Source organism: Nomascus leucogenys, chromosome X (assembly GCF_006542625.1).
Source record: "Nomascus leucogenys isolate Asia chromosome X, Asia_NLE_v1, whole genome shotgun sequence".
NCBI lineage: Eukaryota > Metazoa > Chordata > Mammalia > Primates > Hylobatidae > Nomascus > Nomascus leucogenys.
In genome coordinates, this window is record NC_044406.1 from 121589763 (window position 1) to 121611561 (window position 21799).

Sequence of the window (21799 nt, forward strand, 5' to 3'; positions counted from 1 at the left end):
GCTTCCAGTACATAGATACATGAGCGATTACCAGCACTACAAAGTAAAGAGAGTAGGTACAGGCAGTCACTTTTAGCATCGATTCCCTATCCTAGACAACTATTTTACTGTTCAGTCATCTTACTAGTAACTGTTGTCTTATCATTGCCCTAATGGCCTAATGGATTAAGAGTTAGAAAATCTCTGTTCTGGTCTTATCTTAAACTGATGTGCCCTGTGCCTTAGTTTTTCCTATTAATAAAATAGCCTGTTCCTGCATCTTTAGGAACAGTTGATTAGCATTAGAGGAAAAGATAAAAACCCTCATTGAAAGATTTTGAGCTTGAGGTTATAAATAACCTATTTCCTGCAACGTTAGGAATAGTTGATTAGTGTGAAAGGGTGCAAAAACCTCATTGAAAGATTTTAAGCTTGGGGGTGTACATACCAGTGTTGGTGAAGAATAAATGCTAAAAAGAGCTGGCTGGGTGCAGCGGCTCATGCCTGTAATCCCAGCACTTTGGGAGGCCGAGGCGGGTGGATCACCTGAGGTCAGGAGTTCGAGACCAGCCTGGCCAACATGGCGAAACCCTGTCTCTACTAAAAATACAAAAATTAGTCGGGCGTGGTGGCACACGCCTGTAATCCCAGCTACCTGGGAGGCTGAGGCAGGAAAATTTCTTGAACCCAGGAGGCGGAGGTTGCAGTGACCTGAGATTGTGGCACTGCCCTCCAGCTTGAGCAACGGAGTGAGACTGTCTCAAAAAAAAAAAAAAAAAAAGAGAGCCCTTTCCATAGCATTTCTCACAAAGGGCCATACTTCTCCTTCTCTTGCAGCCTTTCTCAAACAGGGTTTTCTGTGAGAGAATGAAGCCTTATAGGAAACAATTTGAGTGAGTCTTTTCTCATTTCACCTAAGGATGATAGCGAGCTAGTGCCATTTTAAATTTGTGAGAGATAATACGTTAACTCATTACAACCTCAGTGGGATTCTGGTGGAGAAGGACTGTATCTTGAGAGGAGCATAACAGAGAAATTGTTAGCTTTGTGTCTTAATAGAGTTGAAAAAATGAGTTACTGCCCAAAAGCTGAAGGGAAAGCAGTTGTGTGCTCGCTGTGGGAGTTTACTAGCTGGAATGATCAGTGGTATGATGCTCATCGTTCTTCATTTACCTTTTATGTGTTTTGAAGTGGGTTAGATGCAGACAGTCTACTTTGTGTTGAATTTTCTTAGTTTGAGGATTATCTGCTGTCTGTATTCTGTGTAAGCAGCTTTGCATTAAAGGGAAGGGAACCCCTTTTTGCAGGAGTTCTGTTTGGCAGTTAACAGGTTAAGGCAACTCATCTTGAAATTTATGTTGGAGGTTGTTTTTGTTTCTGTCTGTTTTTTTTCCCCCAACTTTTAAGTTCAAGGGTACATGTGCAGGATGTGCAGGTTTGTTACATAGGTAAACACGTGCCATGGTGGTTTACTGCACAGGTCAACCCATCACGTAGGTATTAAGTACAGCATCCATTAGCTATTCTTCCTGAAGCACTGTTTTTTTTTTTTTTTAACCTATTGGAGTAGCAGTTCTTTTATTTTATTTTATTTTTTTAATAATACTTTTAATCCAGTGAGGGTGAAATGAAATTGACTCCCTCATACATGGCTGCATGAGGTAGATCTATATGTATATTGATATATTATGTTAGATACAGTATATGTAGTTAGAGATAAAGTATATGTTGCATAGTATTCCACTGAATGGATTACCGTGATTAGCCTGGGGACCTAAATTCACATTAGTTTAAAATACGTTGTTTACAGTCATTTATATTTTTATGAAAGAAGATGTACAGAGAGACAACAAACGTGATAAACTGTTTAACTTCACTAATTACCAGAGATACATGCTAGGATCAGTAGCCATTTCTACCTATTCAATTAACAAGACATAACTTTTTTTTTTTGACACAGAGTTTTGCTCTTGTCACCCAGGCTGGAGTATAATGGCACGGTCTTGGCTCACTGCTACCTCTGCCTCCCAGGTTCAAGTGATTCTCCTACCTTAGCCTCCCGAGTAGCTGGGATTACAGGTGCACACCACCATGCCCAGCTAATTTTTGTATTTTTATTAGAGGTTGGGTTTTACCGTGCTGGCCAGGCTGGTCTTGAACTCCCGACCTCAGGTGATCCGTCTGCCTCGGCCTCCCAAAGTGCTGGGATGATAGGCAGGAGCCACTGTGCTTGGCCAAAATTGTTAATGATAGTGACATAGTACAGTCATTCTTAGCCAGGGGCAATTTGCCACCCCCTCACCACACACACACAGGGGATATTTGACAGTGTCTGGGGGCATTTTGGCTGTCATCAATGGAAGGGGGTTCCTATTGACGTGGCCTAGTGGGTAGAAGCTTTCAATGCACAGGACAGCATTCCCCTCACCCCACCCCCATCACAGCCAACAAATAAATATCTGGCCACAAATATCAATAATGCTGTGGTTGAGAAACCCTGGTGTAGTAAAACTAGACCACTCATACATTGTTGTTAAGATTGAAATTGGTATTACCTTTTATCACTATTTATGATAATGTTAAAATATGTTTGTGGCAAAACTTCAAAGCATTTGACTCAGAAAGTAGAAAATTCCTGAAATTTCAACTCAGAAATAACCACTATTCGGATTTTAATCCAGACTTTTTCCATTAAGATAGTAGTATACATGTAAATATGTTAATAATTTTTATAAACAAAAAAGACATAGTATATATACTCTTCTGTAGCTTTTTTACTTGGATATTATACGATATCAATACCTCTATTATCACATTGGGTAGATGCATTACAAATTTACCTCTCCAATCCCCTATTGAGTGATTAATAGTTGGTGTTTTCTAACATTGTATTATTATGACTAGCATGGCAGTGAGCATATTTATGTGTAAATCTTTGTGAATCCTTGTAAATATTTCTGTAGGGTACTTTTTAGGAGTAGAATTACTAGGTCAATTGGTATGATCATTAAAAAAATTGGGAGATATTATCATATTTCCCTCAAAAAATGTAATGGAGACCTTTTGGAAGGCAGTGGAGCAACATGTAAAATGAGCCATAGGTATAGTAATAGTCTATTTTTAGAAATATAGTGCAAGGAATAGTCTAAAATATATAAAAAGCAAGAAGATGTTCTTTCAGTTATTTATAGTGGCAAAAATAGTAGAAGCAACTTTTAAATGTCTAACAATGAGGAAATGGTTGAATAAATTGTGCTATATCCATTCGGACCATTGTGAAGTCTTAAAAACTGTAGTTATAAAGACTATGAATTTTTTTTTTCTTGAGATGGAATTTTGTTCTTACTGCCCAGGCTGGAGTGCAATAGCACGATGTCAGCTCACTGCAACCTCCACCTCCTGGGTTCAAGAGGTTCTCCTGCCTTAGCCTCCCAAGTAGCTGAGATTACAGGCATGCACCACCACCCCAAGCTAATTTTGTATTTTTATTTTTAGTAGAGACGGGGTTTCTCCATGTTGGTCAGGCTGGTCTCAAACTCCCCACCTCAGGTGATCCGCCTGCCTTGGCCTCCCAAAGTGCTGGGATTACAGGCGTGAGCCACTGCGTCCGGCCAAAACTATGAATATTTTTATGTCATTGTCAGTTAAAAGAGCATAATTCAAAATCACACATTCACTGTGATTACAGCTAAATAAGAAATAGCATGCATGTAACACAAAGAGGGGAAAGGAATACAGAAGGAAAATAAAATCGATCTATCAGGGTAGTGGAATGATGGGAAGATTTTTCCACCTAAACTGTACATGGTATTACTTTCAGGGTTTAAAAAAAAAGTATTCATAAAAAATGATACTGCCCCAAGGTAAAATATCAATTGATACGGAAAAGATGAGTTAAGATTTCAATCCAGAGGCATCTGCCTAAGAAAGAACAAAACAAGCCTGTCATCTGTTCTCAGTCTGTCATGTTTCCCATGTGTCCTTATACATTTTAATGATTAAAGAATGAAATAATGATTAGTGTGAATCTTGAAATTACATGAACTAATCCAGGGAAAGCAACCTCAGGAGGCATGGCATAGATATTTTGTTCCAGAGAGCATTTTGAAAAATACCACCAAAGAAAAAGAAGATTGTATAGCAAGTTTTTTCTTTTCTCCAGCCAGTTACTATATTTTCATGTTATAATGAAATCAGATCCTATTTATGGTAGTGGGACCCTTTATATATGTGTAGGTAAGGTAGCATGATGTTAAAGGCCATTTCATATTTATCAAAATGATATCAAATCTTCTGTTCCAAAATGATCTGGTTACTTTGCACATTTAAATGTAAATGTTTAACATTTTCAATTTAGAGTGAGTCTCAGAAATTTCTGGATCCCATTATCAGAAATTAATATTAGTGCTATATTTCAATAAAATAAGTACAAATTAGGAGATTTTAGTTTGATCTTAGATTTTTTTTAACCTGGGAGATATGAAAAGAACTTGTACATGGTATAGCAAACACATTTTTCAGCCTTGAATCAGAAAAAAACATTGCAGCAACCACAGGGAGAATTCATTATATTTTTAGGAATGTGTTTTTCCTTCTTTTCTTTGACATGATTTGTATGATGTTGTTGAGTCTGGACTTTTTATAATGCTGGTCTCTCAATTAACTGAGATGAGAACTGATTTAGTAACGGTAAGCACCGTTGCCAAAGACCTGCTGGCAACAGCAATTTTCTCAGGCATTTCTATTTCCTGGGGTGGTAACTGTTATAAAAGAAGCTTTTTCAGACCAGGTTTGGACTGTGAGTTCAAGATGGAGAGCATCTCCTATAATTGCCTGTCTTGGCCTGTTATAGAGTGACTTTCTTTCAGAAGTTTGAGGTGGAAGATCCAGCTGGTTATGCTGAAAGTACTGTTGAGTGGATTCTAATTCCTTGGGAGGTCTTTCGAGTGCTTTTTCCTATAATAGTCCATTTCAGTGAATGAATAGATATTAGGCATTTGGCCCATTCTGGAATTCTAAAAGTTGGAAGGGTCCTTCAGTTACCTTTTTTTCTCATAGGAAAAACAAAATGTGACTGGGCTGAGTATTGAATAATGTTCTTTATGTTCTTATGCCTCTACTGGAAACAAGTGGGATTTTTCATTAGTTTGTTCACATTAGTATGTTAAGGCTTTCGGACACTCAGTACTAGTAATTCTGAAACAGGATCACAAAAGAATAATACTGCACAGTATCTTGGGGATGGGGGAAAAAGCTTAGTGCAATTTTCATATAGAGGATTTCATAATGTTCTACTACCCCCCTGAAATTAACATTTAAGGAAAAGCCAAGTTTTCTTGCTAGCCAGATACATTGCAGGATTTTTGGGTAATTTTGTCCTTATTTTGGCAATTCCAATCAAAAGCTTTTTTTTTTTTTTCTTCTCCCTCTGATTTCATCTTTCAAGCTCTATACTACATAATGTTTTTTTAAAAGTAAAGATTGCTTCCAGAAGTAAAAGCAGTCTCTCTTCCGTAGCTCAATAGTGGCATACCAGCCAGCTGGAGACAACAGTCACACCTTTGATGTCACAGCGATGTTCAAGTCTATTGGGATCTTCCTTGGAATCTTCAGTGGATCTTTTGCGATGGGTGCTGCTACTGGAGTGGTGACAGCTTTAATATCCTTTTGTTATATTTATCTTTTCTTGTTAACATAATATGGTAGTTAAATGCTGTATTCCGTTGTTTTTCCTAGTTCTGTGATTAGAATTATGTTAGAATTATTAATCTTATAACTAAATACTTGGTTTGAAAACATTAAGCAACAGTCTTTGCCAAAAAATAAATAAAGGAACTCTATTGTTCTGCATAGGGTTTGGTGCCCTAAAACTTTCACTGCAAGTGTATAATTAGAGATGATATCTCTTTGAGGGTGAATTTTATAGTTGTAGATTAAATAGCTGTAAAGGTAGACATATTCCAAAGAGCCTCCAGGTGTTCTGTGTTGCTGGTCAGCCTGGCAGTCTTTCGCTCTTTCTTTAATAGGACAAATAGGAAATGTATAACAGCGATGCTGAATGAACAAAATGTGTTTCCTTGGTTAGGATATGTAAGAGTTCATCTCAGCTCTCCCGATTTTAACCTTTGTGCTCCAGAGCCCTGGATGGGAAGCCCAAAGGACCTGAGTTGTAGTCCTGGTACTACCACTTAGTCAAGTTATTCTTGTGTTCATGCAAAGGCCATTTTATCCCAGGCTTCACCACCATGCAATACATCCATGTCATAAAACTGCACTTGTGCATCCTGAATCTATAAAAACAAATTTTGTTTTTATTTATTTATTTGGTTTTTGAGACAGAGTCTCACTCTTTCGCCCAGGCTGGAGTGCAATGACATGATCTCGGCTCACTGCAACCTCCGCCTCCCGAGTTCAAGCGATTCCCCCACCTCAGCCTCCCAAGTAGCTGGGATTACAGTTGTGCAACACCACACCCAGCAAGTTTTTTAATATTTTTAGTAGAGATGGGGTTTTGCCATGTCGGCCAGGCTGGTCTCCAACTCCTGACGTCAAGTGATCCACCCACCTCGGCCTCCCAGAGTGCTGGGATTACAGGCAAGAGCCACCGTGCCCGGCCTAAAAACATGTTTTAAACCCCCCACCCAAAATAAAAAGCCAGAAGGCATGTCTTGATCAGCTGCTACATGTGCTGTGCTCTGTGTAATCAAAGCTAAAGAAGACAAACATGACCCCTGCCTCCCTGGTGCTTTCAGTATAGTGGCAGACACAAACATGCTAGAAGCTTTGACACTTCACCTCTTTAGATCTCAGTATAGGAAATTGGACGGTGGGGACGGTAGGAAAGAGGAGTGGGACTAGATGATGTCTAAAGAGTTTCCAGCTCTGGCCTGGTGCGGTGGCTCGTGCCTGTAATCCTAGCACTTTGGGAGGCCACGGCGGGCGGATCACAAGGTCAGGAGATCGAGACCATCCTGGCTAACATGGTGAAACCCCATCTCTACTAAAAATACAAAAAATTAGCTGGGCATGGTGGTGGGCGCCTGTAGTCCCAGCTACTGGGGAGGCTGAAGTGGGAGAATGGTGTGAACCCAGGAGGCAGAGCTTGCAGTGAGCCGAGATCGCGCCACTGCACTCCAGCCTGGGCGACAGAGCAAGACTCCATCTCAAAAAAAAAAAAAAAGTTTCCAGCTCTAAAACTTCTATAATACTTGTATAAAACGGATACGTTATTCTTTCTCAAGGACCTCTTAGTTTGGTATACTTCAGCCTTGTGCTGGAAGAGGCTTCTTTTATGGCTTTTTATAAGTGAACTGAGGCATAAAGCAGCAGTAAAAAGAGTTCTGAAGGTGATGCCAAGAGAGATAGTATCTCTTCCCCATTACAAGTTCCTTGAGGGTAGAGAGTATATCTTGTTAATCATTTTGTTGTAGTGCCTAGTTGTAGAAACGACTCTAGATTCTAGCCTGAGATTGGTTGTAACTTGGCACAGGCCCTTCCACTGTCAGCTAACAAATACTTGTTAAACTAGTATAAGGGAGTGAAGTGCCTCAATTTCTTCATCATAGAATGAATGCTCTATATCACAGAAGTGGTAGAGAATCAAATAGTGTAAAATCTCTTGGAAATTATGTATTTTTATAAATGTAAATTGCTATAATTATGGAAGCTGTCTAGCTTTGGGTCTCAGATTAATAGAGGTGGCATGTTATAGATCTGATCTGTTACTCCCATCTCTATCTATCCTTTACTACATGGTTTCTGGCAAGGTGTGCGATACCCATGAAACAATTGGAGTGGCTAAGCCATAAGGCTTCCTCACTGAAGGGAAGGCAGCTGACTCCTCAGTAAGATGCTCATTTTAAAAGTCTCCCTACTCTGGTGGTACCTTATTCTGGGATTTTTGTGTTAGAGAAGCTAGAGAACCTTTCTTTCATGGTTGCCTTGCTTAAACTGTTATTTTTTCTAGTCACACTTTTGTGTTACAAGATCTCATTACCAGCCTTAACAGTTTTACGTGACAAAGTTCACCAAATTACGGGAGTTCCAGTTGTTGGAGACAGGCCTATTCTTCTTGATGTCCTGGAGTACCTTCCTCTTGGCTGAAGCATGGGGCTTCACAGGTAGGTGACTTGCTCCCTTTGATTGTCAACCCTTAAAAGGAGTGACTTTGCCGGTCAATTTTGCTCCAAGTGGATCAGCTTCGTTAGTATTTGAACATACTTGTTGTGGTTGGGATTTAGGTTGTTGCTTTAGAACATAAAAAAAAATTTTCAGTGGAAGTGGTTCCTCTTAGCAAAGTAAGTCACAAATGAGAATTTCCAGACAAAGCCTATAATCTACTGTGAAGAAAGAACCTCAGTATAAAAGGTGGGAACCATCCTTTAATGTGAACTTGGAATTTGTTGTCTTTATAGGTGTGGTTGCAGTATTGTTTTGTGGCATCACACAAGCACATTATACATATAATAATTTGTCCATGGAGTCTCAGCATAGAACTAAACAGGTAAGAGGAACTTTATAGTTTGTGAATAGGCTTTTCCTTCTTTCAGCAAAATAGAAGTCTTTTTTACTAAAAAAAGAAAAAATAGTCTTTGATCTGTTCAAGATGCTATCTACTCATTCCAGCTCCTCTTCCTTTGACTCTAAAAGTAGGTGGGATTGGCAAAATGAAGAGTGATAGCATTTAGGGTGGAAATAGATCAGCAGAATAGCCAGAGACTGTTACTATTGTGGCTTCAATAACCAGTGAAGTAGCTTCCCTTTCTCTCAGTGTTTTCCCAATTTAATGGCTTTTAAGGGGAATGTTTTGGAAGCTCACTCTGGTTTTACTCAAACTACTGCTGTGTGACGTAGATAAGATTAACTTCATATCTGAGCAGACCTACTAAGAGATGACATAAAGAAGATTAACTTCTGATATTACTAGACCTTCTAAGACATGACATAGATAAGATTATAACTTCTGATCTGATTAGACCTACTAAGAGAAGATCAACTTCCTTCAGTCTGCCCAGATGCTTCAGAGCTACTGTGTTTCCAGGAATGTCAGGGGACTAGTCAGTGGCCTGGTTTTATTTGGTACCAAATGATCAGTTGTGCAGGGTATCTGAAGGGTAATAAAGGAGATAGGAATAGAATTTTTCCAGTCTTAGGAGGTATATGGGACAAATACATGAAAAAAATGTAATGTCTGGAATAGAAACAGGTGCATACTTGACTATGGCTATAGTGAGAAACAGAAGGTTTAAATTTTGCCAAATGACAAGAAGGTTGTGGGATTCGCCTGAAAAGGAGTGGTGCTAAAAGCAGGAGCAACAGTATTTCTTCTCCCGGCTAGAGCCACAAATCAAGTTTATGACCTGTGCTTTTCCCCAGCCCCTCAAAAGAGATTAGGCTTTTTCCCCCAAGCATATACATTAGGGCTACAAATCCTTTTTACAAATTAATTCAGTGCAATAAGTAAAGAGAAGAAAATCAGCTGGCGGGGGGGCGCTGGGGGAGGGGAGTCAGCATTTTTCCAGGTCGTGGGAAGGGAATAAAAAACAAGAACAGGCCGGGCGCTGTGGTTCACACCTGTAATCCCAGCATTTTGGGAGGCCAAAGCGGGCGGATCACCCGAGGTCAGAAGTTCGAGACCAGCCTGGCCAACATGGTGAAACCCCGTCTCTACTAAAAATACAAAAATTAGCCGGACGTAGTGGCGTGCGCCTGTAGTCCCAGCTACTCAGGAGGCTGAGGTAGGAGAATCGCTTGAACCCGGAAGGCGGAGGTTGCAGTGAGCCGAGATTGTGCCACTGCACTCCAGCCTGGATGACAGAGCGAGACTCTGTCTCAATAACAAACAAACAAACAACAAAAAACTAGAACAGGGTAAGAGCTTCCAGTGTTGTTGGTGATATGATATGAAGCTTTATGTACATTTAAAAAATATGAGGAATAGGAATCCTAGATTATGTACTTCAGATTATATGTCATAGAAGGCATCAGAGAAGTAGGGGAAATGGTTTGAGGCTTGAGGATCTGGAAAGCTATCCTAGAAGAAACAGTACCCTTAGAAGGATGGGGAAGATTTAGGAAGGCCTAGGGGAGGCAGTACAGATAAAGGCAGGAATAAAAAGAAGGCAGTAAAGTGTAGAGCAGAGGGTGGCGGACTCCAGCCCTCCGGCCACATCCGGCCCTTGCCAGTGAGCTAAGAATGGTTTTCTTTCCACCCATTTTTAGTTGGTTGGCAAAAGATCAAAAGAAGAATATGTTGTGACCCATGACAGTTATATGAAATTCACATTTCTGTGTCCACCAATAAGATTTTCTTGGCACACAGCCACACCCGTTTTTTTAAATATATAGTCTATGGCTGCTTTTGTGCTTCACTGGCAGAGTGAAGTAGTTGTGACAGAGACTTCTTGGCCTACAAATCCTCTCATGTTTACTCTCTGGCCATTTATGGGAAAGTTTGCCAATCCCTATGTTGCAAAGTAAAGCTGGGACTCTGGAGTCACTGTATTGTTTTAAATCCTGGTTCTACTACTTGCTGGCTGTGTGACCAGGAGCAAGTTCCATAACTTCTCTGTGCTTCAGTTTTGCCATCTTTGAAAATGGAGATAATAATAATACCTACTTCACTGAGTTTTTGTGGGATTAAAACGACATAATGCATATGAAGTCTTTAGTATAGTATCGGACACACAGTAAAAACTGAAAAAGGTATAGCTGTTATCATTAGTATAAATAAGTAGTAATAATAGCATATTAAATCATTTAAAGAAAAATAAATATATACTTATTTTAATTTTTATTCTCATTTTTGGGTAATAAGGCAACCCTGGTTTAAAGAGATTAACTAACTTGCCCAAAGCCACATAGCCAGCAAAGGGGAAGACAGGGCTCAAGCCTAGGCATTTTGATTCCTAAGCCCATGTTCTTAACCACTATTCTGTTATGTGTCAGAGGGCTCATAGTAACAAGCCATTGTAGATAACTCTGGTGGCCAGAGGGACACCAGATTATGAAGGGCCTTAACTTCATTCAGCAAGTATCATATACCGTTGCCAAGGCTATGATGTGAATGGGATGGGGCGGGCGGGCAGCAGGGTTTAGTTCTCCCCACAGATAGTTCTGCTATCCTACAGATCTATCTCTTCCACAATGTGGAAGCCCTATCTGTAGGATGCTTACTCCCTATACGAGAGGAAGACCCACGCAAAAAGTGAAGTCACAGGGCAAGCCGGGAATAAGAGAGTTCTCACGAAGCACTCTATGCTAGGATCAGAAAGTTGAAATGAATCTTACAGCTTGCAAGAGGAAAGTATCTTGAAACTATCAGTTTTAGAGATTCGTTGGTTTGGGGGAGCTGGAGGATGAGGGATGGTTAGAGGTCCTTTTTCATCATTATGGGTAGGAAGTGATGAAAGTTTGACTAGGGCAGTAGCAGGGACACAAGGAACATTCAAAAAAAAACTGACAGAGTTTGGAGGAAGAGGAGAGGAATAATTGAAGATGGGGCTTTGGAGAAGGGAAGCTGATTAGGGGAAATGAGGGGGCAACGTTTCTGGCTTTTTCTGCAGGACTAGAAATGTCATCTCCACATTTGCTCCCTTCTGAACCACATATTTTGTGTGTATGCATGAAGTTTATATATTTGAGTGTCTGTTTTATTATCTTAGTAATACTCATGCTTTCAAATTATATAACTTAATTTATTTGCTGGACTAATCTTTTACAATTTCGTTTCAGTTGTTTGAGCTTCTCAATTTCTTGGCAGAGAATTTCATCTTCTCCTACATGGGGCTGACACTGTTCACCTTTCAGAACCATGTCTTTAACCCAACATTTGTAGTAGGAGCATTTGTATCCTTTATTATGTGTTTTATTTTGAAAACTATTTTTAATTGAGATTTTCATGTGGGTTTTGAGTATGTGGTTCATAAGAATACATTTAAACCTCTGAGTAAAACAAATAAGGATTCCAGCTCTTTTTTCTAGTCTATTTATTTTATTATATTCTATTTCAATTTGTGGTTATTGCACAAATAATGTTGACAGATTAAAATGACAGACAAGTGTCCCACTGTTCTGCCAACCCCAAAAGATAAGTATTTTCCCTTTATTACTACAGGGAAGGAGAGGTTGGATACTGGGGAACAGTTAGCAGTCTATGCCACAGGGCAGAAGGTGAAAGATAAGGAAACGTTGAATGAGGCCACTTTCTTTCTCTTTCTCTCCCTCCCCCAACCCCTCTCTCTCCCTCTCTCTTTCTCTCACATATATACAAAGAGTCTTAAAAAAAAAACCCAGCCTGGGCAATGTAGCAAGACCCCATCTTTACAAACAAAATTTTTAAAACTAGCCAGGTATGGTGGTGCATGCCTGTAGTCCGAGCTACTTGGGAGGGTAAGGTGGAAGGATCCCTTGAGCCCAGGAGTTTGAGGCTGCAGTGAGCCGTGATTGGGTCACTGCACTCCAGCCTGGGTGACAAAGGGAGACCCTGTCTCAAAAAAAAAAAAACAAAAACCAAAAAACAGTTGGAAGGAAGAAACTGAGTATATGAAAGAGAGGAGGCAATAGTGAAAGCCTCTTGAGAAGGCAGGAATGAAATCCAAAGCATGTAGAGAGAAATTTTGCCTTCACTGGAAGGAGAGACAACTCCATCGTGACTACAGAGAGGATAGGGTATGTAGAAATGAAGGCACATTTGTAAGATGGAGCTCCTCTCTGATGGCTTCTATGTTTATCTGTTAAGTAGGAGGTGAGATCATCTGCTGAGAGTAAGATAGGGAGTTATCTATTGTGTAACAAATTACCTTAAATTTAGCAGCTTAAAACAATAGACAGTTATTATCTCACACAGTTTCTGAGGGTCAGGGATCCTGGAGCAGCTCATCTGGGTGGTTCTGGCTCCAGGGTCTCTTAAGAGGTTGCAGTTGTGCTCTTGGCTGGGACTGCACCTTCTCAAGACTTGACTAGGGCCAGGGAATCCACTGCAAGCTCACTCAACTCACATCACTGTCAGCAAGAGGCTATTCTTCTCCACGTGGATATCTCCATAGGGCAGCTTACGACATGGCTTCTTCCCCCAAACTGAGTGAGCTGAGAGAGCCCTAAAATGAAAGCTGAAGTGCCTTTTGTTACCTAATCTTCGAAGAGACATACCAGCATCACTTCCATAATATTCTATTGGTTATACAGACCAACCTGGTACAGTGTGGGTGGGGACTACACAAGGGTGTGAATACTAAGAGGCAGGGATGATTAGGGACTATCTTGGAGGATGGCTTACACAGATCATAGGGATTCTGAGGAAGGTGGAGGTTCGTGAAATAGTTGGTGTAGAAAGTGGGAGAATAAGTTGACCAAAGAAACTCAACAGGACTGCTAAGAAGTACTAGGGATCCATTGTGTTTGAGAAATAGGAATTAGTAGTAGAACCAATCTGCCCTGTTGAATGACTTTGTCCAACAGTACTTACTGTGAGCATGGAAAAAAGAGATAGTTGGCTCCTTCCAGGTTTGGAGTTTTTTCAAGTGGGAGCAATGAAAACAGAAGGACAAGAGATCATAGTGTTATTATATGACTGATGCAATCTAAACACTTCATTTAATGTTTAACATTAAAAGGTGTTATTAACATGATGGTAAGAAGGGAAGTGAGGAAAAAAGACATTGTTAGGAAAGAATATAGGGACCTTTGGACTGAAGGTCCGTCCCAGTGCTATGGAGGAATGATGAGAGTGGGATAGTTGAACACAAAATATGGAAGAAGCAATTGTGGTCAGTGGGAATGTTTGAATAAGGAATTTTTAAAAGAAATATTTTAAAACCCCACATCAGAATGAAGATTCTGCCAAAGAGATGAGCAGAATTTTTTTTTTTTAAATTATAACTCTAGATAGGATCTCTGTTAGAAAGCGAAGTATTACTGAAATACTATTCTGCAGAGCCTTAGTCTGTGAATGAACTTTAGGCAAAAAAGATAAAGTACTGTTAACAGGAGAAGTTCTTAGCTGAAAGATAACCAAGAGATCAGTAACTTAATGTCCTGCTAGTCTTGGAGAAAATTTGGAGCACTGAAGTGGCTCGATCCACTATACTTAATCTGGAAACAAAGCTAAATATTCTCTGTAGGTTTCTGAGTCTGATAGGAATTAAAATTCCTCAATACAAAATCCTACCATGAAAATGGCCTGTTAACAGGAGAGAGTTGCTCTATGTCTGGCTATGTTAGTTAGGACATAGGTTTGGTTTCATGTGAAAAGACTCAAACTAATCCCGGTTTAAACAACATAGAAATTTATTTCTTATCTAAAAATCTGAACTGATATGGCAGTTCTGCTCCATAGGGTCATCAGGGACTAAAGCAATATTGTTGCTAACATCCTTAGGGACTTGTTCTTGTTCTTGTGATCCAACGTGGCTCACCCCTGTCTGCCCGTTGCCTTGAAAGGCTTCACCCAGAATGTGCACACGTCTCTTCCACTTAACATCATTGATTACACCTACTCACAAGGGAGGCTAGGAGTTACATACTTTATCTGGGTGGCTGCATAAAGATGAAAGGGAGGAGTGCCAACTACCAAGGAAGAAAGCAAGAACAGATGTTGGGGAGAACTAGCAGTCACTGCTACATTGGCCCACATGTTTGGTGGTTATGTTTTCTTTTCTTTTTAGGGAATCACTTTTTAAAATAAATGTTTGATTTTAGAATAGTTTTAGGTTTACAGAAAAATTGTGAAGATAATACAGAAAGTTCTCATATGCCCCACACTTAGTTTCCCCTATTATTAACATATTAGCATGGTACATTTGTCACAATGAATGAACTAATATTGATATTACTAACTAAAGTTCAAACTTTATTCTGATTCCCATAGCTTTTCCCTAATGTCCTTTTTCTATTCCAGGGTCCCATCCAGGATACCACATTACATTTAGTTGTCATGTCCCCTTAGGCTCTGCCTGACTGTGACAGTTTCTCATATGTGTTCTTCGTTTTTGGTGACCCTTGACAGTGTTGAGGGGTACTAGCCATGTATTTTGTAGAATGTCCTGCAGTTGGAACTTGTCTGATATTTTCCCCATGATTAGACTGGAGTTACATGTTCTTTGGGAGGAAGACCACAGAGGTAAAATGCCATTCTCATCACATTATATCAAGATTATATACTTAATAATGTTGATAGTCTTAATCACTTGGTTGAGATAGTGTTTGTCAGATTTATCCATTATAAAGTTACACATTTCCCCCCGCCCCATGTTGTACTGCTTGGAAGGAAGTTGCTATGAGCGAGGATTGAGGAATGGGGAGTTAGGTTCAACCTCCTTGAGGACAGAGTATCAGCAAAATTATTTGGAATTTTTCACACAGGAGATTTATCTATTCTTCCTCATTTTATTCAGTCATTTTTATTATTATTTTTTGAGACAGAGTTTCACTCTTGTTGCCCAGGCTGGAGTGCAATGGCGTGATCTCAGCTCACTGCAACCTCCGCCTCCCGGGTTCAAGCGATTTTCCTGTCTCATCCTCCTGAGTAGCTGAGATTACAGGCATGAGCTGAGATTACAGGCATGCTCCACCACGCCTGGCTAATTTTTATATTTTCAGTAGAGGCAGGGTTTCGCCATGTTGGCCACACTGGTCTCAAACTCCTGACCTCAAGTGATCCGCACCTCTCAGCCTCCCAAAGTGCTGGGTTTACAGGCGTGAGCCGCCGCACCCAGCCCAGTCATTTATTTGTATCAATATGGATTCATTGATATTTATTTTATACTTTGAGTTATAATACAACTTTTTTTATTTTGTTGCTCAAACTGTTCCAGCTTGGCCATTGAGAGCTCTTTTGGCAGGCTCTCCTGTGTGCCTTTGATATATCCTCATCACTGTTTTTAATTTTTATCCTCATCATTGTTTTTAATTTTTTTTTGAGTACTTCCTTACTCGCTGGAACTATAAGATGCTTCAGGCTCATCTTGTATCTGTTCTGGCTCAGCCCAAGAACAGATTTCAGCCATTTCTCCAAGAAGTTCTGGTTCCTTTTATTGGAGAATAGTATTAGAAACCAAAATCTGAGCATTAGGTGTGCTCAGTGTTACTTGGTGTCTTTCCTTCTAGGCCGTCTCAGCTGACAGATTGCTTCTAGGCTCTCTCAGCTGACAGAGCAAGGAATTAGATATGTATATATCTATATATCCATATATGTAGATATATATATTAGCTCATATATACATATATATCCATATTTCTGCATATAACCATCTGTATCTCTATTAAGCTCAATATGGGTTCATACTGATGTCTCCAACTTTAATTATGGCCTCCTCCCCTTTCTGAACTGTAAACTCCCATTCTAACAGTAAGAAACCGGCCAGGCGTGGTGGCTCACGCTTGTAATCCCAGCACTTTGGGAGGCCGAGGCGGGTGGATCACGAGGTCAGGAGATCCAGACCACGGTGAAACCCCGTCTCTACTAAAAATACAAAAAAATTAGCCGGGCATGGTGGCGGGCGCCTGTGGTCCCAGCTATTCAGAGAGGCTGAGGCAGGAGAATGGCGTGAACCCGGGAGGCGGAGCTTGCAGTGAGCTGAGATTGCGCCACTGCACTCCAGCCTGGGCAACAGAGCGAGACTGCGTCTCAAAAAAAAAAAAAAAAAAAAAAAAACAGTAAGAAACCTTGCTGTCACCACTTGCCATCCATTTACCTAATTGTTCGGTTTCAGTATACATGTATAATAGTATCAGAATTGTTAACCAGTGTTCCCATGGGAAACAGCTTTGTCATGAGCATAGAATGCTTTTTGTGCAGTTCCTTCTGCCTTTAGTCTTACAGATTCTACTGTTTTCCAAAGTTACTTAGACCAACACCATTCCCCCCACCTTGTTTTTTTGTTTGTTTGTTTTTGAGACAGGGTCTCGCTCTTGTCACCCAGGCTGGAGTGCAGTGGCACGATCTCAGCTCACTTCAGCCTCCGCCTCCTGGGTTCAAGCAATTCTCGTGCCTCAGCCGCCAGAGTAGCTGGGATTACAGATGTACACCACCACACTCGGCTCATTTTTGTATTTTTAATAGAGACAGGTTTTTGCCATGATGGCCAGGCTGGTCTTGAACTCCTGGCCTCAAGCTATCCTCTTGACCCAGCCTCCCAAAGTGCTGGGATTACAAGTGTGAGCCACCTTGCCTGGCCTTGTTTTGTTTTTAATCTTAGATTTTCCCTTATATTTTTCTCAGGAAATGGGGTGGAGACTGTATCGTGACTCCTGAAATAAAAATTGCCATCATAAAGCAGGAGTCCCATAGACAGCAAACTGGAGAAAAAGATACTAAAATTGGTTTTTAGTTAAAACCAATCTGAATTCACATTAAACTTTCCCTTTGAAGCAAGTTGGAAGTATAAACTCAGTGGAGTACAGTGGGGCTGGCAGCCATTTTAGTGCTATGAGGTGGTGATTCAGCTGCCCTTTTCTTTGTTCTGTGGAAGGAAGGGGAAGTTTTCTCAGTATTACTCTTCTTCCTACCAACACTGACAATGAAAGTGAATTAACCTATTCTGTTAATAATCTTAAAAGTATAGTAAAGAAACTCTGCTTTTAAACGTGTTTCTCTTAATCTAGTAAATTTCCTATATGTTACACCTGCTCTGTCCAATTTGGTAGCAACTAGCCAAATGTGATTATCTTAATTTGAAGTAATTAAAATGAAATAAATTTTCAGTTCCTTGGTCACTCTAGCCACATTTCAGGTACTCACCAAATTGGACAGTGTAGATATAGAAAATTTCCATTGTTGCAGAAAGTTCTATTGGACAGTGCTATGTTAGACAATGGAACCAAGAGACTGTGTGTTAGAAACTGAGTTCCCTAAAATAGTCTTTCACTATCTTGAATGTATAGTCTAAATAATATTAATAGTAAAATGAAATGATCCTTAACCTATTAATAATTTTAGGTTGCTATTTTCTTGGGAAGAGCTGCCAATATTTACCCTTTGTCCCTCTTACTTAATTTGGGTAGAAGAAGTAAGATTGGATCAAATTTTCAACATATGATGATGTTTGCTGGTAAGTTACAACTTTCTTCTCTTGCCCACCTCAAGCAACCATTCACAATGCATATACCAGCTTGATGTAACACTGAGATGTTATGCTGGTCATATAATACTGCTTTATTTTTATGTTATTTATTTAGAGACACTGTTTCACTCTGTCGCCCAGGCTGTAGTGCAGTGGCACAATCTTGGCTCACTGCAACCTCTGCCTCCCAGGTTCAAGCAATTCTTGTGCCTCAGCCTCCCAAGTAGCTGGGATTACAGGCATGCACCAATATGCCTGGCTAACTTTTGTATTTTTTAGTAGAGATGGGGTTTCGCCATGTTGGCCAGGCTGGTCACGAACTCCTGACCGCAAGTAATCCACCCTCCTTGGCCTTTCAAAGTGCTAGGATTATAGGCATGAGCCACACCATGCCTGGCCTATAATACTCCTTTAAACATTGAAGTTGCATCCTTGAATAGAAAAAAAAATGTGTGTGTGTGTGTGTGTGTGTATATATATATATATAGTGTCCCATTCCCCTCTATGGGAATTTTTCATATTCTGGTTCCAAATCCTTGGTTCAGAATTATGTCATCAAAGTGAGAAAGATAAGGATGAAGTCATTTTCAAACAAAAACCTGTAGGTGAATGTTTATAGCAGTTCTTTTCATAATTGCCAAAACCTGGAAACAACCCACTTGTCTGTCTCTCTGTGGTCAAATAGCTAATCAAACTGTGATACATCCATGCAATGGAATACTACTGTGCACTAAAAAGAGCAAACAATTTACCCATACAGCATGGATGAATCTCAGAGGCATTATGCTAAGTGCAAGAAGCCAGTCTTGAAAGGTTACCTGCCATGTGATTCCCTTTATATGACATTCACAAAAAGACAAAGTCATAGCGATGGGGAATGCATCAGTGGTTGCCAGGGGTTTGATGGAGTGACAAGAGGTTAGACTAAAAAAGGGTAATACAAAGAAATTTGACAGGGGGAGGGATGATGAAACCATTCTGTGTCTTGACTGTAGTAGTAGTCACACACACCTCTATGAATTTGCCAAAACTCATACGGCTATAGACCAAAAAGAGTGAATTTTACTGTTTATAAATGAAAAATGAATTTTAAAAAATTACTAAAACATCAATGCATGTCAGTAAGTAGCATATACAAATTCTATTTCTATTTGTACTTTTTTTTTTTTTTTCGAGATGGAGTCTTGCTTTGTCACCCAGGTTGGAGTGCAGTGGTACGATCTCAGCTCACTGTAACCTCTGCCTCCCTGGTTCAAGCAATTCTGCCTCAGCCTCCCGAGTAGCTGGGATTACAGGCATGTGCCATCATGCCCGGCTGATTTTTGTATTTTTAGTAGAGACGGGGTTTCAGCATGTTGGTCAGGCTGGTCTCGAACTCCTGACCTCAGGTGATCTGCCCACCTTGGCCTCCCAAAGTGCTGGGATTACAGGTGTGAGCCACCATGCACAGCCTGTACATATTTAAGTATGTTAATATTTACTGCATATTTGTTCACATGCTTCTAAGTTTTTAGAACGTGCTTTCTTGCTCTGAATTTATGAAGCTTGCATTGGTAATGGGTTATGGAAGAAATACCTTTTCTGTTCCCCTGTAGGCCTTCGTGGTGCAATGGCATTTGCCTTGGCCATTCGAGATACTGCCACTTATGCACGGCAAATGATGTTCAGCACCACGCTTCTGATTGTGTTTTTTACCGTATGGGTATTTGGTGGTGGCACCACTGCAATGCTGTCATGCTTGCATATCAGGTAAGTACTAACTAGAGACCTCACTTTAAGATTAAATTTTAATTTGGTTTATTTTTTCTGCCTGTTTTCAATTTTTAAGCTTTGGTGAATCTGTAATGTTTTATTTTTTCCTTTTAAAAAGTATGTAATACGTAGTACAGAAAAAGGAAAATATATATGCAAAAGAAAAATTCATTGTTAAGACTTTGAGGGATATCTTTCCAGACCTTTTGCTATACATTATATATATTTTTGACAAAAAGGGGCAACACTGAAGGTACTCTTGTAGCCTGATTTAAATGTAATATAGCATGGACATTTACATTGTAAATATATTTACATCATTGTTTTAATGGCTGCATATGTCCTGATTTATTTAATCAAATCCCTGTTGTTGGACTTTTGTATTGTTTCTAGGATGTTGCTATTACCATTACCATTTGAGGATTTTGCTGTTACTATTACCATTAACAATGTGAACATTCTTAAATGTATACACCACTGTGTACTTGTTTGATTATTTCTTAGAATGCATGTCTAGAAATGAAATTGCTTGCTCAAAAGGATATGTATATATTTAAGGCTTTTGATCAATATCACCAGGTCAGATCAAAAATTTGCCTTCCACCTGCAATGTATGAGACAGTGCCGTTTACCCCAACCCTAATCACTGCTAGATATTATCATTTTTCTCATCAGCACTGTTTTTAACCTGACAATGCAAAGCCGAGATCGTGAGGTCTTAGTCTTGAATGTGTACCAGTTAATGTATTCAATTTGAAAGCTCCCTTGTATCTCAAGAGTTCTGCATTTGTTTCCATGGATACAGCAGCCTATGCTGCTAAAGCCTTTGTAGATTTTAGTTCTGTGTTTGGCTGAAACTTCATAGACATTAAGAGCTACCAAGCTTCCAGAATACATAAGGCTCATTAGAGAAAACAGTATTTCACACTTTATAGATCCTGTCCTCCATTGTTTTTAATTCTATTACACCTTTTTTAAGACTTCTAAAAACCAGCCAGCCCTAAATCACACTTTGAATGTTGTTGTTATTGTCTTAATTTCTCTTTACTATTCAAATCTCTTATAATTTCTGTGCATTTATTTTGCATAGTATAAAATACACAAAAATAATGTTCTTATAACCTTAATTATTACTTTAGGGAGGACCTGGCATTTATTGAACACTTACTATGTGCTGGGCATTGTGCTAAGTACATTTTACATATTTATCCAAACATGGTAACTCCATTTTACAAGTGATGAAATAGAGGCTTAGAAAGGTTCTGAGTTGTTCAAGGTCATCTGGATAATTAAATGGCAGGCAGAGGAGCCTCCAGTCTTTCTTAATTTCTTTTAGAAATTAATTTCATCAAATAATGGGCATGGTACATTTTGAAAGGACACAGTTCCTTTCTTTTCTCAAGAGCTTGTAGATGAAGACTTTCCTCATTGTCCTAAGTATAACAAAATTAAATGTAAGAACAAACCAAACAAAATATCTACGCTTACCATCCCCGCAGAAAGAAAAGACAAAAACATACCTACTCACACAAAATTTAATCTACATCACTAGCTGTCAAAGCTCTTTGGCCGCATAGTGCCTGTCCTGTAACGTAGCTTGTCACTTAATTATAATACTGTCTTATAGTCTTAGGTTACTTCTAATTGTCTTCTTGTTTTATTAGCATTATTCTTGGCCTCTTCGTGAACAGGGGCTGTATTTTAAGCTTCTCTTCCCTCCCCCCAAATTTGTCTAGTACAGTTTTAAGGGCACTGCTAAGTCCTGAAAGTTTAAGATTCATGCAGACTTAGACTTGGCTTTGAGTTCTTGCCCCTTCACTGATTAATTCTGTGATCTTCGGCAAGTTCTTTAACCTTTTAAAGTCTCAGTTTCCTTATCTGTAACATGTATGTCATAGTACCTACATCCTTGGGTTGTTGTAAGGATTCAGTGAGCTAATATCTGTAAAGTTCTTAGCACAGCATTTCAAATATACTTTTTATTCATTCATTCGATTAACATTTATTGA

General features: G+C 39.6%; 1 protein-coding gene across 3 annotated transcripts in view; it reads left to right on the top strand.

Annotated features, from left to right (window-relative positions):
- Nucleotides 1-21799, top strand: part of SLC9A6 (solute carrier family 9 member A6) — a 63044-nt gene that overhangs the window by 20490 nt on the left and 20755 nt on the right. For all 3 annotated transcript variants that reach the window (XM_030807025.1, XM_003272553.4, XM_030807026.1), the window contains 6 exons: nucleotides 5497-5638; nucleotides 7994-8099; nucleotides 8394-8482; nucleotides 11713-11826; nucleotides 17915-18026; nucleotides 19634-19787. In XM_030807025.1, coding sequence (XP_030662885.1) covers nucleotides 5497-5638; nucleotides 7994-8099; nucleotides 8394-8482; nucleotides 11713-11826; nucleotides 17915-18026; nucleotides 19634-19787 — 717 coding nt within the window. The remainder of the gene's footprint in view (nucleotides 1-5496; nucleotides 5639-7993; nucleotides 8100-8393; nucleotides 8483-11712; nucleotides 11827-17914; nucleotides 18027-19633; nucleotides 19788-21799) is intronic.